We start from the raw sequence: 18,841 nt of genomic DNA, 5'->3' as shown, positions 1-18,841 counted from the left end.
TCATAATCGGTTGTCCACTACAGTTTCCAAGACCAATCGAGTATGGAAATTCTGGAGAGCAAGGAGATTCTACTATAGTCCCCTAGTCTCATCGTATAAAGCTGTAAACGAGCATATACTGCGATAAATAATCCGGTGTCATTCAAATAAACTATGCCTCCCCAAACGGCAACACGGACAGAAATGCAGGCCCGAACAGCTCCATGAAATTCGCACCCATGTCATGAGAACATACCTCTGTTCCTGATTCAGAATACGAAATAGTCTTGCGTAAGGGGCAACGCCGTTGCAGGAGCCACGTCGCATACTTCACCGTTGGCTCTGACTGTCTGCAAGCAAGCCCTTATTAGATAAAGTGTGGACTCTCCGTCATGAATATGCTGGACTTACAAAGGTCTCCGGGTCAACCTCCATCTCGGGCATCTCGCTATTGTACTTCATGTGCTTTTTGCTTAGGGGCTCAGGCTTCGGTTTGGGATCCGGCTGTATCTGGTTCGTGTCTATTGTTCGGCAGTGTTTGACGGCCTCGATGGTCTTTTTTAGGCCGTATTCCTCCTCGACCTTGTTTTTGGAGGCCTGAGACACGAACATGATTGATGTTCGTGGGACGTGGGGCTACAGGCGTCAGCACAGCGCATGAGCAGTTGGTAAGCTGAGAGGGATGCTTACCGCGAACTGGGGCCGCATTACCATGGGCTCGATGGTCGGGATTGATCCGTTCGGATCGCCCTAGAGAGTGTTAGAGAGTCGCCATTTGCGTTGCAACAGGAGCTTACCCCTAGAGAGACCGCAATCATCCCACTCTTCAACACCTGCAGCGGCTTGGTGCCAAAACTGCTTGGGCTCCAAATCACCAGATCGGCCAGCTTGCCCTTTTCAACGCTTCCGATCAGATGCGACATGCCCTGCGCAATGGCAGGATTGATCGTATACTTGCTAACGTATCGCTTAACGCGGTAATTGTTCACCCGGGCGTCGTGGGGGTACTTCTTCTTGTCTTCGGGTAGTTGGCCTTCTTGTTCGTTCATTTTATGGGCTGTGTGCCAGGTACGAAGAATGACTTCTCCCACACGACCCATCGCTTGTGAGTCTGAAGACATGATGCTGATCGCCCCCTTATCGTGGAGGACGTCCTCGGCGGCAATGGTTTCAGCACGAATGCGACTCTCCGCGAAAGACACGTCCTCGGAAATCTCCTTTGACAAATGGTGTGCGACCATCACCATATCTAGATGCTCATCGACCGTGTTCAGGGTGTACGGACGCGTGGGATTCGTGCTCGCCGGAAGCACGTTGCTGTGCTCAACGACTCTGATGATGTCGGGAGCATGGCCGCCCCCAGCACCTTCTGTGTGGTACGTGTGGATCACACGATCCCCGATAGCTTCAAGTGTCTGGTCCACAAAGCCACTTTCGTTCATGGTGTCGGTGTGGATCATGCACTGGACGTCGAATTCATCACAGACGGCCAGGCACGTCTTGATCACTGCCGGAGTCGCACCCCAGTCTTCATGGATTTTCAGACCAACAGCCCCAGCGAGGATTTGCTCCTCGAGGCCCTCTTTGCAACTGTTATTTCCTTTTCCGGTGATGCCAATATTGACTGGGAGGTCATCGCAGGCCTGGATCATTCGCTTGATATTCTCAGGGCCGGGCGTGCATGTAGTGGCGTTTGAACCAGTTGACGGGCCTGTTCCACCACCCAGGAAGGTTGTCAGACCGTTGCAGAGCCCTTCCATCACCTGTCCAGGGTCGAGGAAGTGGATGTGCGTGTCGATTCCACCAGCCGTGATGATTTTGTTTTCCCCAGCAATGACATCGGTATTGGCCCCGATAATTATACCTTCATCGATATCATTCATGGTATCAGGATTCCCGGCTCTTCCAATGCCAGATATCTTGCCGTCTTTGACGCCTATATCCGCCTTGAAGATGCCCGAATGATCGATGATCAAGGCGTTGGTTATGACCGTGTCCGCGCAAGTGTAGCCCTTTCCTCCCCCGGAAGATCCATTGCTGGTCTGGCCCATCCCGTCTCGGATGGTTTTACCACCGCCAAAGTTGCACTCATCGCCGTAGTACTTGGACTTTCTACAGTCGCGTTCCACCTCAACCCACAGATTGGTGAGTCCCAGGCGGACCAGATCGCCTTCCGTGGGCCCAAACATCTCGCAGTACTTCTCTCGCTCCATCACACAAGGATCAGGGGCTGGCAACCTAACTGGCCTACCATCATGGCAGAATTCCTTGGACCTCAGTCGCTCTTCAATCTCTCTGATTTTGCCTTGGTCAACCTTCCCCGGGGCGATCCAATTGCCCCCTTGGATGATCTTATGCCCTGCGATTTTGACCAGGTTCACAACCTTCTTCTCGCCCGGTTCGAACCGCACAGATGCCCCCGCAGGTTTATCCAACCGGTATCCGTACGAGTGAATGCGATTGAAAAGAAGTTTTGGATTGGTCTCGATAAAATGGTAATGCGAGCCGACCTGCAGGTCACCTCATCAGTACTCTTCTGGAGGAATCCTAGTATGGGTCAAGTATACCTGGATCGGCCGACTCCCACAATTCGTAACCTCAAGACACCGTCTGGTCCTCCCCTCGTTCAGCGTAATGGGAACGGGCTTTCCGTCCTCCCCTTTCAACAGGACTATAGCTCCCGGCGCTTTCTCCTCGTCATAGTCCGCCGGATCCGAAGACGGGAACGGGTCGGACGGCGGCACAGGCAGACCGCTCCCGTACAGCGCCTTTGCCAGATCCCCCTCCTCATTGGCAATCGGGTGTTGCACGGTGACGAGGTACGTGCCTGTTGGGAATGTCCCTTCTATCTGTAGCTGGCGGAGCGTGAACCAGACGGAAGGAAGAACATGTCGCCTGCCGAGGATGGACCGGCCCAGGGCCATGAGGTCCGCCACTGCATAGTGTCCGTCGCGGATGAGCTACGTCAAGTCAATTCAGTTCATGAAAAAGCTAGTTGGGTGCCTTACCTCATGGAGAACAGAGGAGATCAGGGCCTATGATCAGCAGTCATCAGCGAAAGGATCAATATGACTGGGACAGCAAGGGATACATACAGCAGCTTCAGCGTGGTTGAGTCGGATACCGCGTGATAGGCGCCGTTGAGCCAGATTTCCGAAATGAGCGATAGTAAGCTTATCCAACTGGTTGCGAGACTCTGTTAGCGACTGTCCAGCCTTTGACGGCAAGGAGGAGCGGGTCTTTGCAGAGGCTATGTATGTATACCTCCCTGGGAATCAGATGCATCTTGACAATAGTTGATTCTGATAATGACTATGGGATAGACAGTCGTGGGTGCTATTCAACATTGACTATATCTTGTTTTTAAGCTGTCAAAGCATAAAAGCCACCACTAGTGCGGTTATCCTTTCCGTGTAATAAGTTGATACTTGAATAGGTTCCTGACATGGCTATAGGACTCGGATTCCGCATCAGCTAGGTCGTTCTGTCATTCCCTTATGCTGACAAGTTACATTGTGTGCGCTGGACAATGCATGCTGCTATAGCTGCAGTACAGGTAGGATTTGAATTAGCAGGCTCCTCACTAGGTACAGTCCTGAGAACAGTCCGCATCAAGGCAACTGGAGAGCTGCCTTCTGGCATGATACCAAATCAGCTCCATTTATTCCAACCCCACGAAGCAGATCTGCTATTTAAGATTCAAACTAATGCAGTCACAACAGCAGCTTACCACTGGTGCATCTGCATCTACGAAGTCACCAAAGCCCACTCTCCTACTGCCAACTGCAATGGGTAAACACACAAGTACAACTCATCGCACATGACAACTGACGAGGTCCGTTCATTGCAGATGAGATGGATCCATTCAGATTCTGCAGCACCAGGTGCCTAGGACATGTCTCACAGTAGGTGCAGGGATCGACACATGGCAAAGTATCCTACCAATGGCATCTGGAGGAAATGCATGCACACGTTGCTTTTGCTAAACATTGTGCTTGGTGTAGAGGTAGTAGCGGGGTATTCTAAGCATGTATGGAATGCTGATGGTTTCTCTTTGTAATGGTACTGTATTTTATAATTTCAGGAATCAGGACAGAGTAGAGTATTTGCAATTGGGTGGTAATGGTAATATATAGTGATGGCGGATAAAGATGGACTCGTCCGTAGTCTCGCCCGAAATGATTTGTCTCATAGCAGCAACACTGCTATGTGCACCTTCTTCCCTCTGTCCAGTAGTGTTGGCTCGGGGCGAGTTCCCAGATTGATATAGAGATGTACTATCGAAATATAATACCACTAGGCTAAAAAGGTGTCCGGACATGATTCCTATCAGTCTAGGGTCTTATACTTTTCAACATGTACCTAGGTAGACGGAAGTTGTCACCATGACGTAAATGCTTGGCAATCAGATAAGGTAGACATCTCCGATAGTTATATGATTGCACAGTAGTGAGGGTAATAGATGTGATTTCACCATGACATTCTCCAGACTCAATTGCACTTTATGATTCAGGTTACTTTCGGGTCAGCCTTGTTTTCGGTTGCGATCCGAATAGAGAAACTAGTCTCCGCGTCAGCGTCCATGGCTTCCCCAAAGCCGGTTGTACCGAATCGAAGGAAGATATTCCCTGTTAATTCAGGGACGTACATGGAGTTTCTTGGCAAATCCGTTGAATCAATGTGCCTCTGATGTAGTGATCTCCTTCAGCCTTGGACTATGGTTGGGATGAATTGCCGTCCTGGTAATCATAACTAAGCTCATCTATTAAGAATGACGTGCATTCGGCATCGCATATCCCGGCACCTCTAAAGCCGGAAGTCAACGGCCCAGTTCTGCAGACGATGTAGCCCAGCCAAGCGTCATGATGCAGTATTGCAGCAAGTTTAATAGTCGTGACCCACTTGGTCGGTTCTTTCCAAGCTTGAATCAGCACTGATTGATAAGTCCACTGGGCTAGATCCATAGTCGTTCTAACATGGCAAAACTGCTACCAGTTCGAGACCAACGGCTATAAAAGCAGCCAAGCGCCCTGTGGACCGCAAACCGTGAACTGTGAACCACAGACTCCCAAACAATCAAGATGAAATCCCTCATCTGGATACTTGCCGGCTCTGCCGTAGCCGTCCCCCTTGTGTCCGACTCAGGAACAAAGGTTATTAGCATTCCCGCCATCGAGACTCAACCGCCCCGTGGGAATGAGCCCGGTGCGGCCCCTCCGCTAGTCAACAGTGCCACAACTGGCGTCACCACCCACGGTGCCTACTCTGGCACCCCTACCACCACCGGGGCTGAGCAGTATCCCTCCACATTGGCGGCCACCATCCCCATCCAGCCCAACCCAACCGCCACGTACTACAATCCCAATGGCAAGCTGACCGAGCCAATGCCGATGCCATACATGCCCGCCGGCGGCGTGGGAACCAATGGCACCGTGCCCGTGTACATGGTGCAGAGCGATTTTGACTACCAGTCCGTCGCCTTGGGCGTGCACCAGGAATACATCGAGCTGGACCTTTTCCACTATGGTCTCGAAGTCTTCAGCGAGCAGGACTTTCTCGATGCCGGTCTCACTGTCGAGGACCGCCGCCTGATCGAATACATGGCCATACAAGAGGCCGGCCACGCCACCCTGCTGAGCAACATGCTGGGCGAGTCTGCCCCACGCCAGTGCACATACCACTATCCTTTCAAGACGGTCCGCGAGTTCATCGACTTCAACGTCAAGCTCACCCGCTGGGGCGAGTCCGGAACCTGGGGCTGGCTGAGCCATCTCAACTCCAAGGAGGTCGCGACCCTGGTCGTCGAAGCGGAAGCCATTGAGGCCCGGCAGCAGGCCATCTTCCGCCAGCTTCTTGGCCTCCAACCCATGCCCATTTGGTTCGCTGCCGGTATTCCGCAATCCTGGCACTGGACCCTGCTGGCCCAGTACATTTCGTCCTGCCCGGCGAACAACACTCGGCTGGTCTGGCAGAACTTCCCCAATTTGTATGTGGTCAACCAGGCCAACCCCAACCGCATCAACGCCAATGCTACCGAGGCATGGGAAGTTGTCGGCAACCGCACTGGCGATCCGAGCAACTCGACAATCCCAGCGGGACAGTCCTGCGTCCACAACAATGTCACGGGCTATAATTGTGGACCCGCCATTTCTCGCGACAAGTACGATCCGCTCACATTCCCCGGACGCAAAGTCGAGCTCACCTGGGATGAGCCGGGTCGTGCTGTGGGGCCGAACAACAGCTACGTCACTTCCACGACGGCGGGCCAGCCCTCGTTCGTGGCTTGGTTGTCGCAGTTGAACTTGACCTATACCGAGCTGACGGTAACAGGACAGAATAAGGGATATACCTATCAGCCGGCGAGTGAGGTCTTTGAGACGGATCCAGCCCTGAACGGCACGGCTTTTATTGCGCTCACGGACACGAATCTGTTCGTCACACCGTACAACCTGACCATGTTGAATCCTCATATCCGTGCTTTGGGACTGTACCAGGCGGGTTGATGTAATTCTGTAATATAGTGAACTTTGTCATCTGTGGCAGTCGACAGAACTTTAATGTCAGTTATATGACCTTTCACTTTGATCAAATGAGTAGCCAGTCTTCTCCTAATTGTCCTATACCGAGTACCCAATTCGAGGGCTTGTTCTCATTGCAGTCCTGAGTCTGCCAGTACGACTGCAGGATCTTCCCAGCGTTGACCGTGTTCAAACACAGGGTGACCGTCCAGAACCTTTCCAAAGCTCGGGTGACAAATTCTCGTTCGATTGAGGAGCGACATTCAAGACCAGCAACGAAAATAGGCCACAGGATGCACTTGAACAATGCGGCGTCCTCTTTGAGTTCTTCGATGGTGGCAAAGAGGTTTTGCACCACCTCCTCTTGTGAAGTGTCTTGATCAAGAAGCATATCTAGAACGCGCTGCCCGTAGGTAAGAGCACCAAGCTTATAGCACTCGGCAAGAGTCCCAAGATTGTGGGTAGCATGCGTTGTGGATTGAGGGAGATTTGCAGCCCAGGAATGGCTATCAAAGCTGCGGACGGATTTTATCATGAACGAGGTGTTGCGGATACAAGCGTCAGACGCCTGTCCGGCGCTAGCAAGATCCCGTTGGAAAGAGAAAAATTGAACCGCGTTAAGAAGCTGCTCCGGACAGCCGAGAAATGACTGTTCGACTGTATCTGGACCCATTTCTACTTCATCCGCAACAGGGAATTGCGATAGTAGATTCGGCCGTACAAAGGTCCCACCCAGCGTCTCGATTCTAGTCTGTGTTAGAAATAGAAAGGTCCAGAGCAGAGTGTACATACAGGTAAATCTGCTTAGTGATAAAGCTCCGTATTTCCTGCACTGTCCGGCCGGGATCGTTGACTTGTGACAACGACTTGTTCAAAGACAAGAGAGTCTTTGCGCCTTCCAGATGGGCATTCCACCGATCGTTTCCTGACTCTACCAGATCAAGAAAGATGAGAAGGAAAATGCTCGCAATAGTTGGATCTGTTCTGCAGGACTCTGGATCACCGACGATTTGAGACAGGCCTTGTATCGCCTGATGTTTGAAAACAAGTGCATCTTGTTGGGCATTATCCATCCAAGGGACTGGTGCTTCCATGCTACTAAAGGTCTGGCCTTCATTTGCTCTGTGCCTTGCTGCGAGAGCAAGAACCGCACTGAGCAGGAGGGGATCCTTTACTGCCAGAGAGATCAGATTGCGAAAGGGGTTTTGGTTACTGTCATAGACAATGAAGAGCTTGCATATACGATCATTATCTTCTCATTGTTAGCTTAGTATTTTGACCAGCTGGTTCACTTACAATAGTCGAGATAATATTTCGATACTCGGTCCAAGCTCGACATCGATGCGTCCCCTAAGCCGGTCGGCAAACCTTGTCGACCTAAAATGGTAAGACACGCGCAACAGGAAGTAAACGACAGAGATTACCTTCGCGTCTCAACTTGATCAGGCCCTGCTCATCGCCTGCAGAGCTGTTCAAGCGACTGTACGACACACCCTGCATCTTGCCTCGAATGGCGACACCCTTGACCCATCTGAAGGGCCGTTTCTGATGACATTCGAATCCACTCTTTTCGCATTTCCCGCAGGGAATACCGGATCTGTCGCATTGTATTCGCCGATGCCGGCATGTGTAACATGCTTCAAACTCGACCATCGTGGAGGTGAGACATCAGCCGCGGATTAGCGAGATGTTATCGTTCATCATATGATCATCATTGATGGAGCTCGATTCAGACATCCATGCCTAAAAAATGATGATAGCTTTATCAGAGATGGAAGAATTAAGATGGGCAAAGTATGGACGTTGGTTTTATGGATCCGCAAGAAGGGAAGATGCACGTGCCAAGACAACGGGGTCTGGAACTATCACGTGCTTATCTACTACTTATCTACAAGCTGTTCCTAATCAGGAAACCCAAGTTCATCATCGCCACCGTCCATAATATTTATTAATACTCACAATCTATCCAAAACCTATTTCTTATCCTTCATTTCCCCCCTCTCCTTCACCGTCTTCGCTATGCCCATCCCAACCTCCGTCCCCAGCTTCTCAAACCCCTCAATAACCCCCTCCCGGTCCCCCACCCCCATCTCCTGACTCATCTTAAACTTCCCCTGCAACCGCTCAATCCTCACCTCCACCCCAATGATATTCTTCTTGAGAAGCTCGACGTACGTCTCCGGCGCATCGCTCACCTTCCACGGGCCCGGCCTCTCACCCCCGGTATACCCCATAATCGCAGTCTCCGCATGCCGCGACAGATCATTCACCTGGCGCGACAGGAACGCCCCCGTTTCCTCGGCCTTGGAGTCACAGTACACGGTGATCTTGCCGTAGGCCTGCACGGCGGAGTAGTTCCAGGTGGGCACGACCTTGCCCGTGGCGGGTTTCGTGTCTTTGTAGAATTTCGGGGTGACGTAGTGGTGGTGTGGGCCGTTAAAGAGGATGAGAACTTCGTCGGGGAGTTCGAGGGTTGTGGATTGGGTTTGGGCTTGGTGCTGGGCCAATGCTTCCATTAGGGCTTTGGCTTGCGGGTTTTGCTTGGCGATGTGCCCGCGGAGGGTGCCTGGGGTGAGATCGGAATTGGCATCGTCGGCGGGAGTGTCTGGGATGTCGAGGACGAAGGGGATGTGGCTGGATTGGAGGAGGGGGTAGTTGGGGGATTTGATGGCGGTTGTGAGGATTCCGAGAGGATTGTCGCGGATGAATTGCTGGAGGAGGGGGATGTGTGTTTCGGCGTGGACGGCGCGGAGATACATGATGATTTGGTATCTGTAGTTTGGATGGTTATCCTCGTTCGTTGCAGGGGACGGGATTATATATCCTCGATTGTCTGATCGATGAGTAGAGCCATGCTGGGGATATCGCTGGTATTCAATTGGCTCATGACGCCGAGTCAGATTATGTCGGCACAGGGCGTACGCCCTCGGAACTGCTAAGAGTCATAACTGTCACAGCAGAAAACATTACAAACGGCTGATTTAGAGGGGAAATGTCTGCACCATGATTGGTCCAACTAGATACATCTCAATCCAAAAAAAGCGGGTGGCCAATAGCAAAGATGGATCTCTACACTATTCCCTTTTCAGCAGTTGTCAGGAGTGGGGCATTTTTACAGCCAATAGGCTCACAGAGTTTCAATCCAATCATCGAAAATCGTCACCACTTCCATTCTAGGAAATTCCGGGGAGTGGAGCTTGCTGGTTGCCACTACTATCAAATGTGCTCAGTACCATACATCTTATAAATATGAGTAAACCGCATGCTTTATGAGCATCTTGATCTTCTTACCATACTCACACCAGCAAAATGCCTCTTTCACAAGACAGCCACCCTGCCACAAAGGCACTCCATGCCGACGACCGACTCAACTTGGTAACAGACGTCGCACCTCCAATCCATCTATCAACCACATTTCGATACTCCAATGATCCTGACCAATTGATTCCGTCCGAGGATCCCATTGTAAGCCTCCAAATCCCACTACAGGATTCAACTAACACCCCAAGGCCGAATTCGACGGCAAGAACTACGTCTATTCCCGGGAGTTCGCACCCAACGCGACCCGCTTCGAGGCAATTCTCTCCACCTTACTTGGTAGCCACGCCGTCAGCTATGCCACCGGCCTAGCTGCACTACACGCAGCCCTGGTCCTTCTGAACCCGCGGCGCATCTCCGTCGGCGAAGGCTACCACGGCAGCCACGAAGTCATCGGTGTGCTCACCCGTCTCACAGGACTCAAGAAGCTCCCGCTGGACTGTGCTGCCGAAGACCTAGCGGAAGGCGATGTGATCCTTCTCGAGACACCGGTGAACCCACTCGGCACCGCATTCAGCATCGAAGCTTACGCGCAAAAGGCTCACTCGCGCGGAGCCTACCTCGTCGTCGACAGCACGTTTGCTCCGCCGGGCTTGCAGGATCCCTTCCTCTGGGGTGCGGATATCGTGCTGCACTCCGGCTCCAAGTATTTCGGCGGCCATAGCGATATGCTCTGCGGTGTGCTTGGTGTCAAGCGTGCAGAGTGGCATCGTCAGTTGCTAGAGGATAGGGTCGCGCTCGGCCATGTCATGGGGAATTTGGAGAGTTGGCTGGGTGTGCGTAGTCTGCGTACGCTGGAGGTTAGGGTGCAGAGAGCGAGTCAGAACTCGGCCAAGCTGATTTCATGGCTGAATGATGCGTTGACGGCTGCGTCGCCAGCGCCGGGGAGTGAGGAGGAGATTGTGCAAAAGGTGCTGGTGAAGATCTACCATGCCAGTTTGCAGGATGACGAGTGGTTGAAGAGGCAGATGCCGAATGGGTTCGGGCCTGTGTTTGCGATTGTCATGAGGGATGAGAGGCTTGCAAAGACGCTGCCCAGCAAGCTCGCTTTGTTCCAGCATGCGACAAGTTTGGGGGGTGTTGAGTCGTTGATTGAGTGGCGGGCGTTGTCGGATTCCAGAGTTGATCGGAGGTTGCTAAGGATCAGTGTTGGGTTGGAGGATTGGCAGGACCTGAAGATGGATTTGTTGTCGGCTTTCAAGACTCTTCTTGAGGTTTAGCGGTGTGTGGATTTCGTGAATATGTTGTTAATGGGTCTCTCTTATTCAGTATTCATTCACGCACTGAGTCAGTCCAGCTGAAATCGCATTGTTACAAAGAACGTCATTTATTGTTTGCAACAAACACCTACAAAAGAAGTGTTCCTTTGTTCGAGAGCTTTAGCCTCATCTATAATACTAGCCATGCTGCTGTCCCAGTCCTACGAACAGTAAGCTCTGCATCTCAAATGAAGCACCCCACACACATCATCGACCCCAACGGGGACGTGACCATAAAACTCCTCAACCCAAATGCTCCATTCGCTGTATCTGAAGAATGGGATTATGGAGAGGATGACGAATTCCCCTCATGGTTCGGAGCAAGACAGTGGAATCCGCTGAACAACGAACAAGCAGTCGATTCGCTGCTTGATCTTACTATCGTTGATCAGGACGACCAAGACGAACCACCAAAGTCCGCAGGATCAGAGACTCATGTTTCCCTATTGGCGGCAACGGGTCTAACGAGAGTGCCTACTCGCCGACAGCGTTACCGTCCACGGAGAATGAGCGAAAGCGAATGTACTCTGAGTGAATATACACGTATGTCATACCCCCCTGGACAAGAGCGCATGCTAAGTGTAAATGCTTAGGCAAACCCGCATTCAACGACGAATACACCTACCAAGTCTCCTCACGACATCTGATACTCGCATCTCCATTCTTCCACGCAGCACTAACAAAAGGGTGGAAGGAGACCCACACCATAGGCACACACGGCTCAGTCACATTCACCGTCTACGACTGGGACGATCAGGCGCTCTTGATTTTGCTGAATGTTATACACGGACAACACCGCGATCTGCCCTGGAAAGTAGGGCTAGAGCTCTTGGCGAAGATCACCGTAATCGCTGATTATTATCAGTGTATAGACGCCATTCAGTTCATGGCGCTGTCTTGGTATGCGTTTTTGAAGCCGACGTGCTCCGATCTTGTCCGGCCGAGGGATATTGTCTTGTGGATGTGGGTATCGTGGGTGTTGCGTCTTCCAGAGCAGTTTCGGAAGGTTGGCGCAATGGCTATGGAGCAATTGGATGGGCGGATGGATTCGTTGGGGTTGCCTATTCCAAGGAGGATAATAGGTGAGTTTTATACAATTGGGTCAGATGCAGTAGCTGATGTTGTTAGATGCTGTCAACCAGCAAGAAGGGTTTCCTAGGAGCCTTGGGGAGGGAAATCGTGTACTTTTTTGGTGGCTTTACCGGGGTTGGACTTCAGTTGATAGACCAGGCTGTGACTGAGTACAGAAATAAGGGAAATCTTTGTACATGATTGTACAGCTCCTACCAATCTGGTGGCCAGAAGTTGCTCAGAAGTCGCCTAAGTATGCATCCTCATGCCAAGTGGGTTTTTAGTGCTTATACAATAGCCAAGTTTAAACAGACCGGGACAGGCATTGCATAATAGTAACCAGTAGACGTTGACTAAAACTGAGCACTTATGAAATGATGATTAACCATACCTCCCCCTCTCCTGCAATGATACGGTAGTATCACCATACCTGCATATCATGCTAGGCCTCCTTGCAGATAGATGCGGGGAATCCTCATACGGTATATAATCCGCTTCTTACTCGCAGATATTTGACATTTCGATGGTCAACTAACATACCACAATGTACACAACCAAATCCCTCCTATCCACCCTAATACCGATAATGATCCCCCTCTCCCTGGGGTCAGTCTCGTCCCCAAATCTCCTCCCTACACCCCCAATGGGCTTCAACAACTGGGCCCGCTTCATGTGCGACCTCAACGAGACACTTTTCCTCGAAACCGCCTCCGCAATGATCTCAACTGGCCTTCTAGAAGCAGGCTACAACCGCCTCAACCTGGATGACTGCTGGATGGCCTACGACCGCGCCGCGGACTCCTCCCTCCAATGGAACACAACCAAATTCCCCCACGGCATCCCATGGCTTGCCTACCGCCTCAAAACCCAAGGCTTCCACTTAGGAATCTACCAAGACGCAGGAAACCTCACCTGCGGCGGGTATCCCGGCTCGTTCGGCTACGAGGCCCTCGACGCCCAAACCTTCGCAGCCTGGGGAATCGACTACCTAAAGCTTGACGGATGCAATGTCTTCCCGGAGCACTCTCGCACATTAGAAGAAGAGTACAAAGCCCGCTACGCACACTGGCACAACGTCCTAAGGCAGATGCACCCCCCGCTCATCTTCTCCGAAAGCGCCCCTGCGTACTTTGCCGACCCCGCCAATCTGACCTCCTGGTATGAGGTCATGGACTGGGTTCCTGCGTTCGGGGAGCTAGCGCGCCACTCGACTGATATCCTGGTATATGTCGGGGAAGGCAGTGCCTGGGATAGTATCATGGTGAACTATCACTATAACACACTGCTGGCGCGGTACCAGCGGCCGGGGTACTTCAATGATCCGGACTTTTTGATACCGGATCACCCTGGGTTGACGCTTGAGGAGAAACGCTCGCAGTTTGCGCTGTGGGCGTCGTTTTCGGCGCCGTTGATTGTTAGTGCGTATATTCCGGGCCTTTCGGGGGAGGAGTTGGCGATTCTGAGGAACGAGGAGTTGATCACGGTTGATCAGGATGTGTTGGGGTTGCAGGCGACGTTGGCGAGTCGCGGGGAGGAGGTTGATGTTTTGACAAGGAGTTTGGCGCATGGGGATCAGTTGCTCACGGTGTTGAATCGGGGGGATGGGGTCCCGGTGGTTAGGGTGCCGGTTGAGTGGATGGGGTTGCAGAGAGGTTGTGCGTATGTGGTTAAGAACCTGTGGGATGGGGAGGTGCAGGTGCTGGAGGAGGAGATAGTGATCAGGCTGAACTCGCATGCTACGCAGGTATACCGGATCGCTTTGCCGGAGGAGTGCTCTACTGTCATTCCTACTGGGATCGTGTTCAATACGGCGTCGGGGAACTGTCTCACGGACGAGAACGGCGAGAGGGTTGGGTTCGAGGCTTGCAGAGGATCGGAGACGCAGGTTTGGCAGGTGAGCGAGCTGGGACATCTACATCCACTGTCAAGAACATCGCATTGCTTGACTGCAGGGAGTCAAGCCTCTGTCCAGTTGTGCACTGGGCAGAAGAACCAGCAGTGGACTTATGAGATAACGGGCAATCTCAAGAATGAACACACAAAGATGTGTTTGACGGAGGGAACTGGAATATCTCAATGTGGGTTTGAACGAGATAGCCAGGTATTCGGTCTGCCGAGTGGTGTAGACATCAAGTCCAGTTAGACAGATCTCAATAAGGTGCAGTTAGTATCCGCTCATGTTCCGAACTGTATGGAATCTTTCAAGATAGAACCCATTGATGGCATCGCCCGTCATCACTGTACAGTATGTATTCATCTTATATCTTGAAAGGACGACAAGCCTCCGATAAGTTGTCGTCAAAGAACCATAGATCAACAATAATTGACGAAAAACCAGAACGAGAAGTACTATGCTTGTGCAGAATCATAACTCTTTTTCGGGTCAAAGGTCGGCCGTTGTCGGAAGAGATTGAACAGAGGAATGAATAGCCTGGGTTGGTCATCGCTGGTCTCCATTCCCTCAGTTTGTACCTGCTTGTTGAACCACGACCAAACATCTTCCCAGCTTATCCATCGCCATTCGTCACACTTCTCAGGTTCCATTATCTGAAGCTATGGATTAGTACGAAGACATCGTGGACAAGACCGGATAATCCAACTCACCTGGGGCTGTTCGTTATCTTCCTTGACCCTAGCACCGACATAGACAGTAATGTAGTGCTTTCCTTCGGCTTCCATGACATCGTTCGTAGCAGTCAGGAAACGTACGTCGTGTATTGACAGGCCTGTCTCTTCGAGAACTTCCCGTACTGCGCAGGCTTCAAAGGATTCACCGAATTCGAGATGACCACCAGGAAATGCCCAGGTTCCTACCACACGGTCAGAACCCGCTCAAGATACAGAAATCAGTAGAAGACAGAAATACCAGCACCATGGCTTCCCTTCCTCTTGCCCAGAACGACCTTCCCTTCATTGTTCAGGACGACGACTCCAACCCCTACTCTTGGATTCATCATGGGCTGTCTGCAACAAAATCTGTGTACTGAACTTAACGATTCTTTAAGCGCGGGTGTGCCTTTTATGTGAAATATCTGTAACACAGCCTTACACAGCCTTCGGGTGAGTCATGCGCGTCGACGCTGGGAGGCAATGCTCACCTAATTCTCAGCTGTGGTTCAGAGCTCTTGACTTAAAATATGGGTATCGATCACGGTATCCAATCTCTTTTGATATTGCTCAATGAGCTCAATTTTTGACGATGGTGAAGTTGGTATGCGTGTCTTGCTGTTGCCGACCTCTCTGAAGATACTTTCCCCTTTTGGAAATCAGTGCATACAAATCAAACATCTCCAACTGTCTCCATAACAGAGAACCTCCATTCTCTACTCTGTATCATCTCTTCATCTCCTCGTCTTCTCATCTCAAGCCTTCATCTCATGCATCGCCATCATGGCCATCTGAAATGGGTCTGGCTTGACAAGTTGCAATACCAATCACACGCTGAGATCCGTTATCGCTTGCCTGCTGTCGGCCATCTCCCGCACCCCGCTCCCTTCCCTATCAAGGCACTAGATTCCTTATCAAAGCGCCCTGATAACGAGTAATGTCGGAATCGGACCTTGCATCACCAGATGGGAGACATCTTCCATATTGGGAGCTTTACCATCATATTTCCTGCCTTGCAGCTGGTGTCCTGAAATGACAAGCGCAAGAATTAAATCAGAGATGCGGCCAGGTTCTCTTCACATATCTACTATGATGGTACCACTCAGGAATTGAAGCGCCATGTGACTTCGATTTGCATGTCCTCACTGTGTGCTGCCGCGCCATGGGCCGTGCTACTCCAGATGCAACATGACTTATCTTCGTGACCCCGCATTGCAGTTGAGTCTGGCTAGAATCGGACTGGCAGGTCAAGCTTTGTGGACAAGGCTTAAAAGAGAGGAGATACATGCAACACAATCACTATGCTTTTATTTTGCATCATACTCGATTGGCGGGTCCTGACAAAGCTTTTGGACCCTGCTTGAAAGCATCCCACTCACCATGGCTTCTAAGGCGCAAGCTCAAGATCATATTGTCAAGACATCTCACGCCGGAGACCATCCGGAGGTAGAAATCGGCCGCCTGGATGAACTTGAAGTTGATCTCGACTCCGCCTGGAAGGAGGACCAGGAGTATGACTACGGGTCGGAACACTCCCCTTTTGCTGAAGGTCCGTTGTCGTTTGCGCCATGAATACTAGATTCTCTACTCATTCCAAAGCTGTATAGTCCGAGCAGTTGTTCCTGAAACTGACGATCCACACATGCCTGTCAATACGCTTCGGATGTGGATGCTCGGCGTCGTCTTCACCATTCTGGGTTCTGGGATCAATCAATTCTTCTCCCTCCGTTACCCATCTGTACACATTGTCTCGCTTGTTGCGGAGCTTCTTGCTTATCCATGTGGCGTCTTCCTCGCCAAAATACTACCGGTAAAGACGGTTCATTGCGGACGATTGGGCTCTTTCTGCGTGAACCCAGATCACCATTTCAATATCAAAGAACATGCCATCATCGTGATCATGAGTAATGTCTCTTTCGGGTACGGCAGTGCTGACTCGACCAACATCATTCAAGCCTCAAGCTCCAACTTCTACAACTTTGGTCTCAAAGCGGGCTTCTCGGTGCTTGTTGTGATCTGCGCGCAATTGTTAGGCTTTGGGATCGCTGGTTTAGCTGCACCATGGCTCGTGGAGCCCGCGAGCATTATATGGCCAGGGGTTCTATCCAATTGTGCAATGCTGGAAACCCTTCATTCTCGCGCCAACCCCGTTGCGAATGGATGGAAGGTCTCTCGCTTGCGCTTCTTCCTGTATGTCACTGCTACCGGTTTCCTGTGGTACTTCTTTCCCGGGCTCATTTTTACGGCCCTTTCCTATTTCACCTGGATCTGTTGGATTGCACCCAAAAACGTTGTTGTCAATCAACTTTTCGGCATGCAGACGGGACTGGGCCTGAGTCCCATCACTTTCGATTGGAGCCAGGTAGCGTACAATACGAATCCCCTTCTATCTCCGTCTTGGGCAGCCGTCAACGTTTTCGCGGGCTTCGCAATTTTCTTCTGGGGTGTCGTTCCTGCCCTCTACTACACGAACACATGGTATACTGCTTACCTTCCAATGATGACGGCGGACGTCTACGATCGGGCAGGGGCCGTCTACGACACAGCTCGAGTGGTTAGCTCCCAACATACCCTGGATATCGATGCATACAAGCAGTACTCGCCTCCGTATCTAGGCGCCACATTCGCATTCGTCTACGGACTCTCTTTTGCGTCGATCACGTCCGTCCTCACTCACATTGCGGTCTGGCATAAGAGCGACATCTGGGCTGCAATGAAGGGCAAAAACAGGCTAGACATCCATGCTCGGCTCATGAAATCATATAGGAAAACTCCCTGGTACTGGTATGCTGCGGTCATTGTGGTAGTGACCGCTATCGCCATTATACTGGTCGAGGTCTACGAAACCAAACTTCCCGTCTACGGCGTTTTCCTGGCCCTCATCATCCCAGCCCTTTACATGGTGCCCTGCGGAATCGTCCAGGGCATCACCAACGTCGACGCCAACCAGCTCAATGTCCTCAGCGAGTTCATCGGCGGCTACATGTTCGAAGGCAAGCCCCTGGCCAATATGCTCTTTAAGATTCTCAGCACGGACGTGGTCGGCCAGGGCGTCTACTTCGCCATGGACATGAAACTGGGCCACTACCTGAAGATCCCTCCACAGCTGCTCTTTGTCGCGCAGGGGACCGCCACCATCCTCGGGGCCCTGACCCAGGCCGGCGTCACCCTCTGGATGCTCGGCAACATTGACGGCATATGCACCGAGGACCAACCAGACGGCTTTTCCTGCCCCAACGGCCGAACCGTGTACTCCTCCTCCGTCATCTGGGGTCTGGTCGGCCCGCGGCGCCTCTACTCCGCCGGGAAGATCTACTCGTCTCTCCTGCACTTCTTTTGGATTGGTGCCCTCGCTCCGGTAGTCACATACTTCCTCTACAGATACACCCAACGCAGCATCTTCAAGTCCATGAATTGGCCTCTCATCTTCGTGGGCACATGGAACGTTCCGCCGGGTAAGTCGCTAGATATCAATGCCGCAGTGCAACCAACTACTGATGCGTTCCTAAGCGACCGGTATCAACTACTCCAGCTGGGCTCTCGTCAACTTCGCCTTCAACCATGTCATCAAGCGCCGCTTCTTTGCTTGGTGGACGAAATACAACTACGTCCTTGCCGCTGCTCTCGACACAGGCCTTGCGCTTAGCGGCATCGTTATATTTTTCTGCATCTCGTATCCTGGTGCCGTGTTTCCGGACTGGTGGGGGAACACAGTATACCTCAACACGGCGGATGGACAGGGAGTCGCCTGGAAGCCGATGCCGGATATTGGTTACTTTGGTCCACCGAATGGAACTTGGACTTGACGTCACGCCAGTATCTCTCTACAGCGGTGACAAGAATCGGCATATATTGTTCATACGCGTGATGGCAAAGTATTTGCCTACTCAGCTAGGTTATTTCCATTGCAATCGTCGGACGAAGCTTGTTGAGAAATTATTGAATACATCCAGACTACCTCGAAGTTTCCCATTAAAAAACCGAACTGAAACTGCCATATCGAGTAAAGAGGAATAAAACAATGCCGGGAGAAAAATCGCGTTAAGGGAACAATCGAAAGCAAGAATCCGGAAACAGTAGCTTGGTAAA

The 18,841-nt window shown here is 51.5% G+C and overlaps 9 protein-coding genes across 9 annotated transcripts; 5 read left to right on the top strand and 4 right to left on the bottom strand.

The window, feature by feature from the left end:
• Window positions 1-151: 151 nt before the first annotated feature.
• NFIA_073160 (amidohydrolase family protein) lies at window positions 152-3,264 on the bottom strand (the record flags this gene model as incomplete). The annotated part of the gene is made up of 8 exons (XM_001259297.1): window positions 152-325; window positions 391-615; window positions 670-729; window positions 777-2,489; window positions 2,547-2,939; window positions 2,988-3,014; window positions 3,075-3,161; window positions 3,244-3,264. 8 exons carry the CDS (start codon window positions 3,262-3,264, stop codon window positions 152-154), a joined length of 2,700 nt encoding a protein of 899 aa, XP_001259298.1.
• Window positions 3,265-5,060: 1,796 nt separating this feature from the next.
• Window positions 5,061-6,482, top strand: NFIA_073150 (putative stress response protein (Rds1); the record flags this gene model as incomplete). The annotated part of the gene is made up of 1 exon (XM_001259296.1): window positions 5,061-6,482. The coding sequence occupies one exon, from the start codon at window positions 5,061-5,063 to the stop codon at window positions 6,480-6,482; it is 1,422 nt and encodes a 473-aa protein (XP_001259297.1).
• An 82-nt stretch (window positions 6,483-6,564) lies between these two features.
• On the bottom strand, window positions 6,565-8,150 carry NFIA_073140 (Zn(II)2Cys6 transcription factor; the record flags this gene model as incomplete). The annotated part of the gene is made up of 4 exons (XM_001259295.1): window positions 6,565-7,243; window positions 7,290-7,671; window positions 7,794-7,874; window positions 7,922-8,150. 4 exons carry the CDS (start codon window positions 8,148-8,150, stop codon window positions 6,565-6,567), a joined length of 1,371 nt encoding a protein of 456 aa, XP_001259296.1.
• A 320-nt stretch (window positions 8,151-8,470) lies between these two features.
• Window positions 8,471-9,256, bottom strand: NFIA_073130 (FMN-binding negative transcriptional regulator; the record flags this gene model as incomplete). The annotated part of the gene is made up of 1 exon (XM_001259294.1): window positions 8,471-9,256. The coding sequence occupies one exon, from the start codon at window positions 9,254-9,256 to the stop codon at window positions 8,471-8,473; it is 786 nt and encodes a 261-aa protein (XP_001259295.1).
• A 550-nt stretch (window positions 9,257-9,806) lies between these two features.
• Window positions 9,807-11,035, top strand: NFIA_073120 (putative transsulfuration enzyme family protein; the record flags this gene model as incomplete). The annotated part of the gene is made up of 2 exons (XM_001259293.1): window positions 9,807-9,962; window positions 10,007-11,035. The coding sequence occupies 2 exons, from the start codon at window positions 9,807-9,809 to the stop codon at window positions 11,033-11,035; spliced, it is 1,185 nt and encodes a 394-aa protein (XP_001259294.1).
• Window positions 11,036-11,262: 227 nt separating this feature from the next.
• Window positions 11,263-12,478, top strand: NFIA_073110 (uncharacterized protein; the record flags this gene model as incomplete). Its single annotated transcript, XM_001259292.1, has 3 exons — window positions 11,263-11,617; window positions 11,668-12,130; window positions 12,355-12,478. The coding sequence occupies 3 exons, from the start codon at window positions 11,263-11,265 to the stop codon at window positions 12,476-12,478; spliced, it is 942 nt and encodes a 313-aa protein (XP_001259293.1).
• A 211-nt stretch (window positions 12,479-12,689) lies between these two features.
• On the top strand, window positions 12,690-14,288 carry aglA (putative alpha-galactosidase; the record flags this gene model as incomplete). Its single annotated transcript, XM_001259291.1, has 1 exon — window positions 12,690-14,288. The coding sequence occupies one exon, from the start codon at window positions 12,690-12,692 to the stop codon at window positions 14,286-14,288; it is 1,599 nt and encodes a 532-aa protein (XP_001259292.1).
• A 206-nt stretch (window positions 14,289-14,494) lies between these two features.
• On the bottom strand, window positions 14,495-15,099 carry NFIA_073090 (nucleotide triphosphate diphosphatase NUDT15; the record flags this gene model as incomplete). The annotated part of the gene is made up of 3 exons (XM_001259290.1): window positions 14,495-14,692; window positions 14,750-14,955; window positions 15,012-15,099. 3 exons carry the CDS (start codon window positions 15,097-15,099, stop codon window positions 14,495-14,497), a joined length of 492 nt encoding a protein of 163 aa, XP_001259291.1.
• A 1,033-nt stretch (window positions 15,100-16,132) lies between these two features.
• Window positions 16,133-18,558, top strand: optD (small oligopeptide transporter, OPT family; the record flags this gene model as incomplete). Its single annotated transcript, XM_001259289.1, has 3 exons — window positions 16,133-16,301; window positions 16,360-18,207; window positions 18,263-18,558. 3 exons carry the CDS (start codon window positions 16,133-16,135, stop codon window positions 18,556-18,558), a joined length of 2,313 nt encoding a protein of 770 aa, XP_001259290.1.
• Window positions 18,559-18,841: the final 283 nt, after the last annotated feature.

Source organism: Aspergillus fischeri, genomic scaffold, assembly GCF_000149645.3.
Source record: "Aspergillus fischeri NRRL 181 1099437636264 genomic scaffold, whole genome shotgun sequence".
NCBI lineage: Eukaryota > Fungi > Ascomycota > Eurotiomycetes > Eurotiales > Aspergillaceae > Aspergillus > Aspergillus fischeri.
This window is presented reverse-complemented; position numbering and strand designations above follow the sequence as displayed.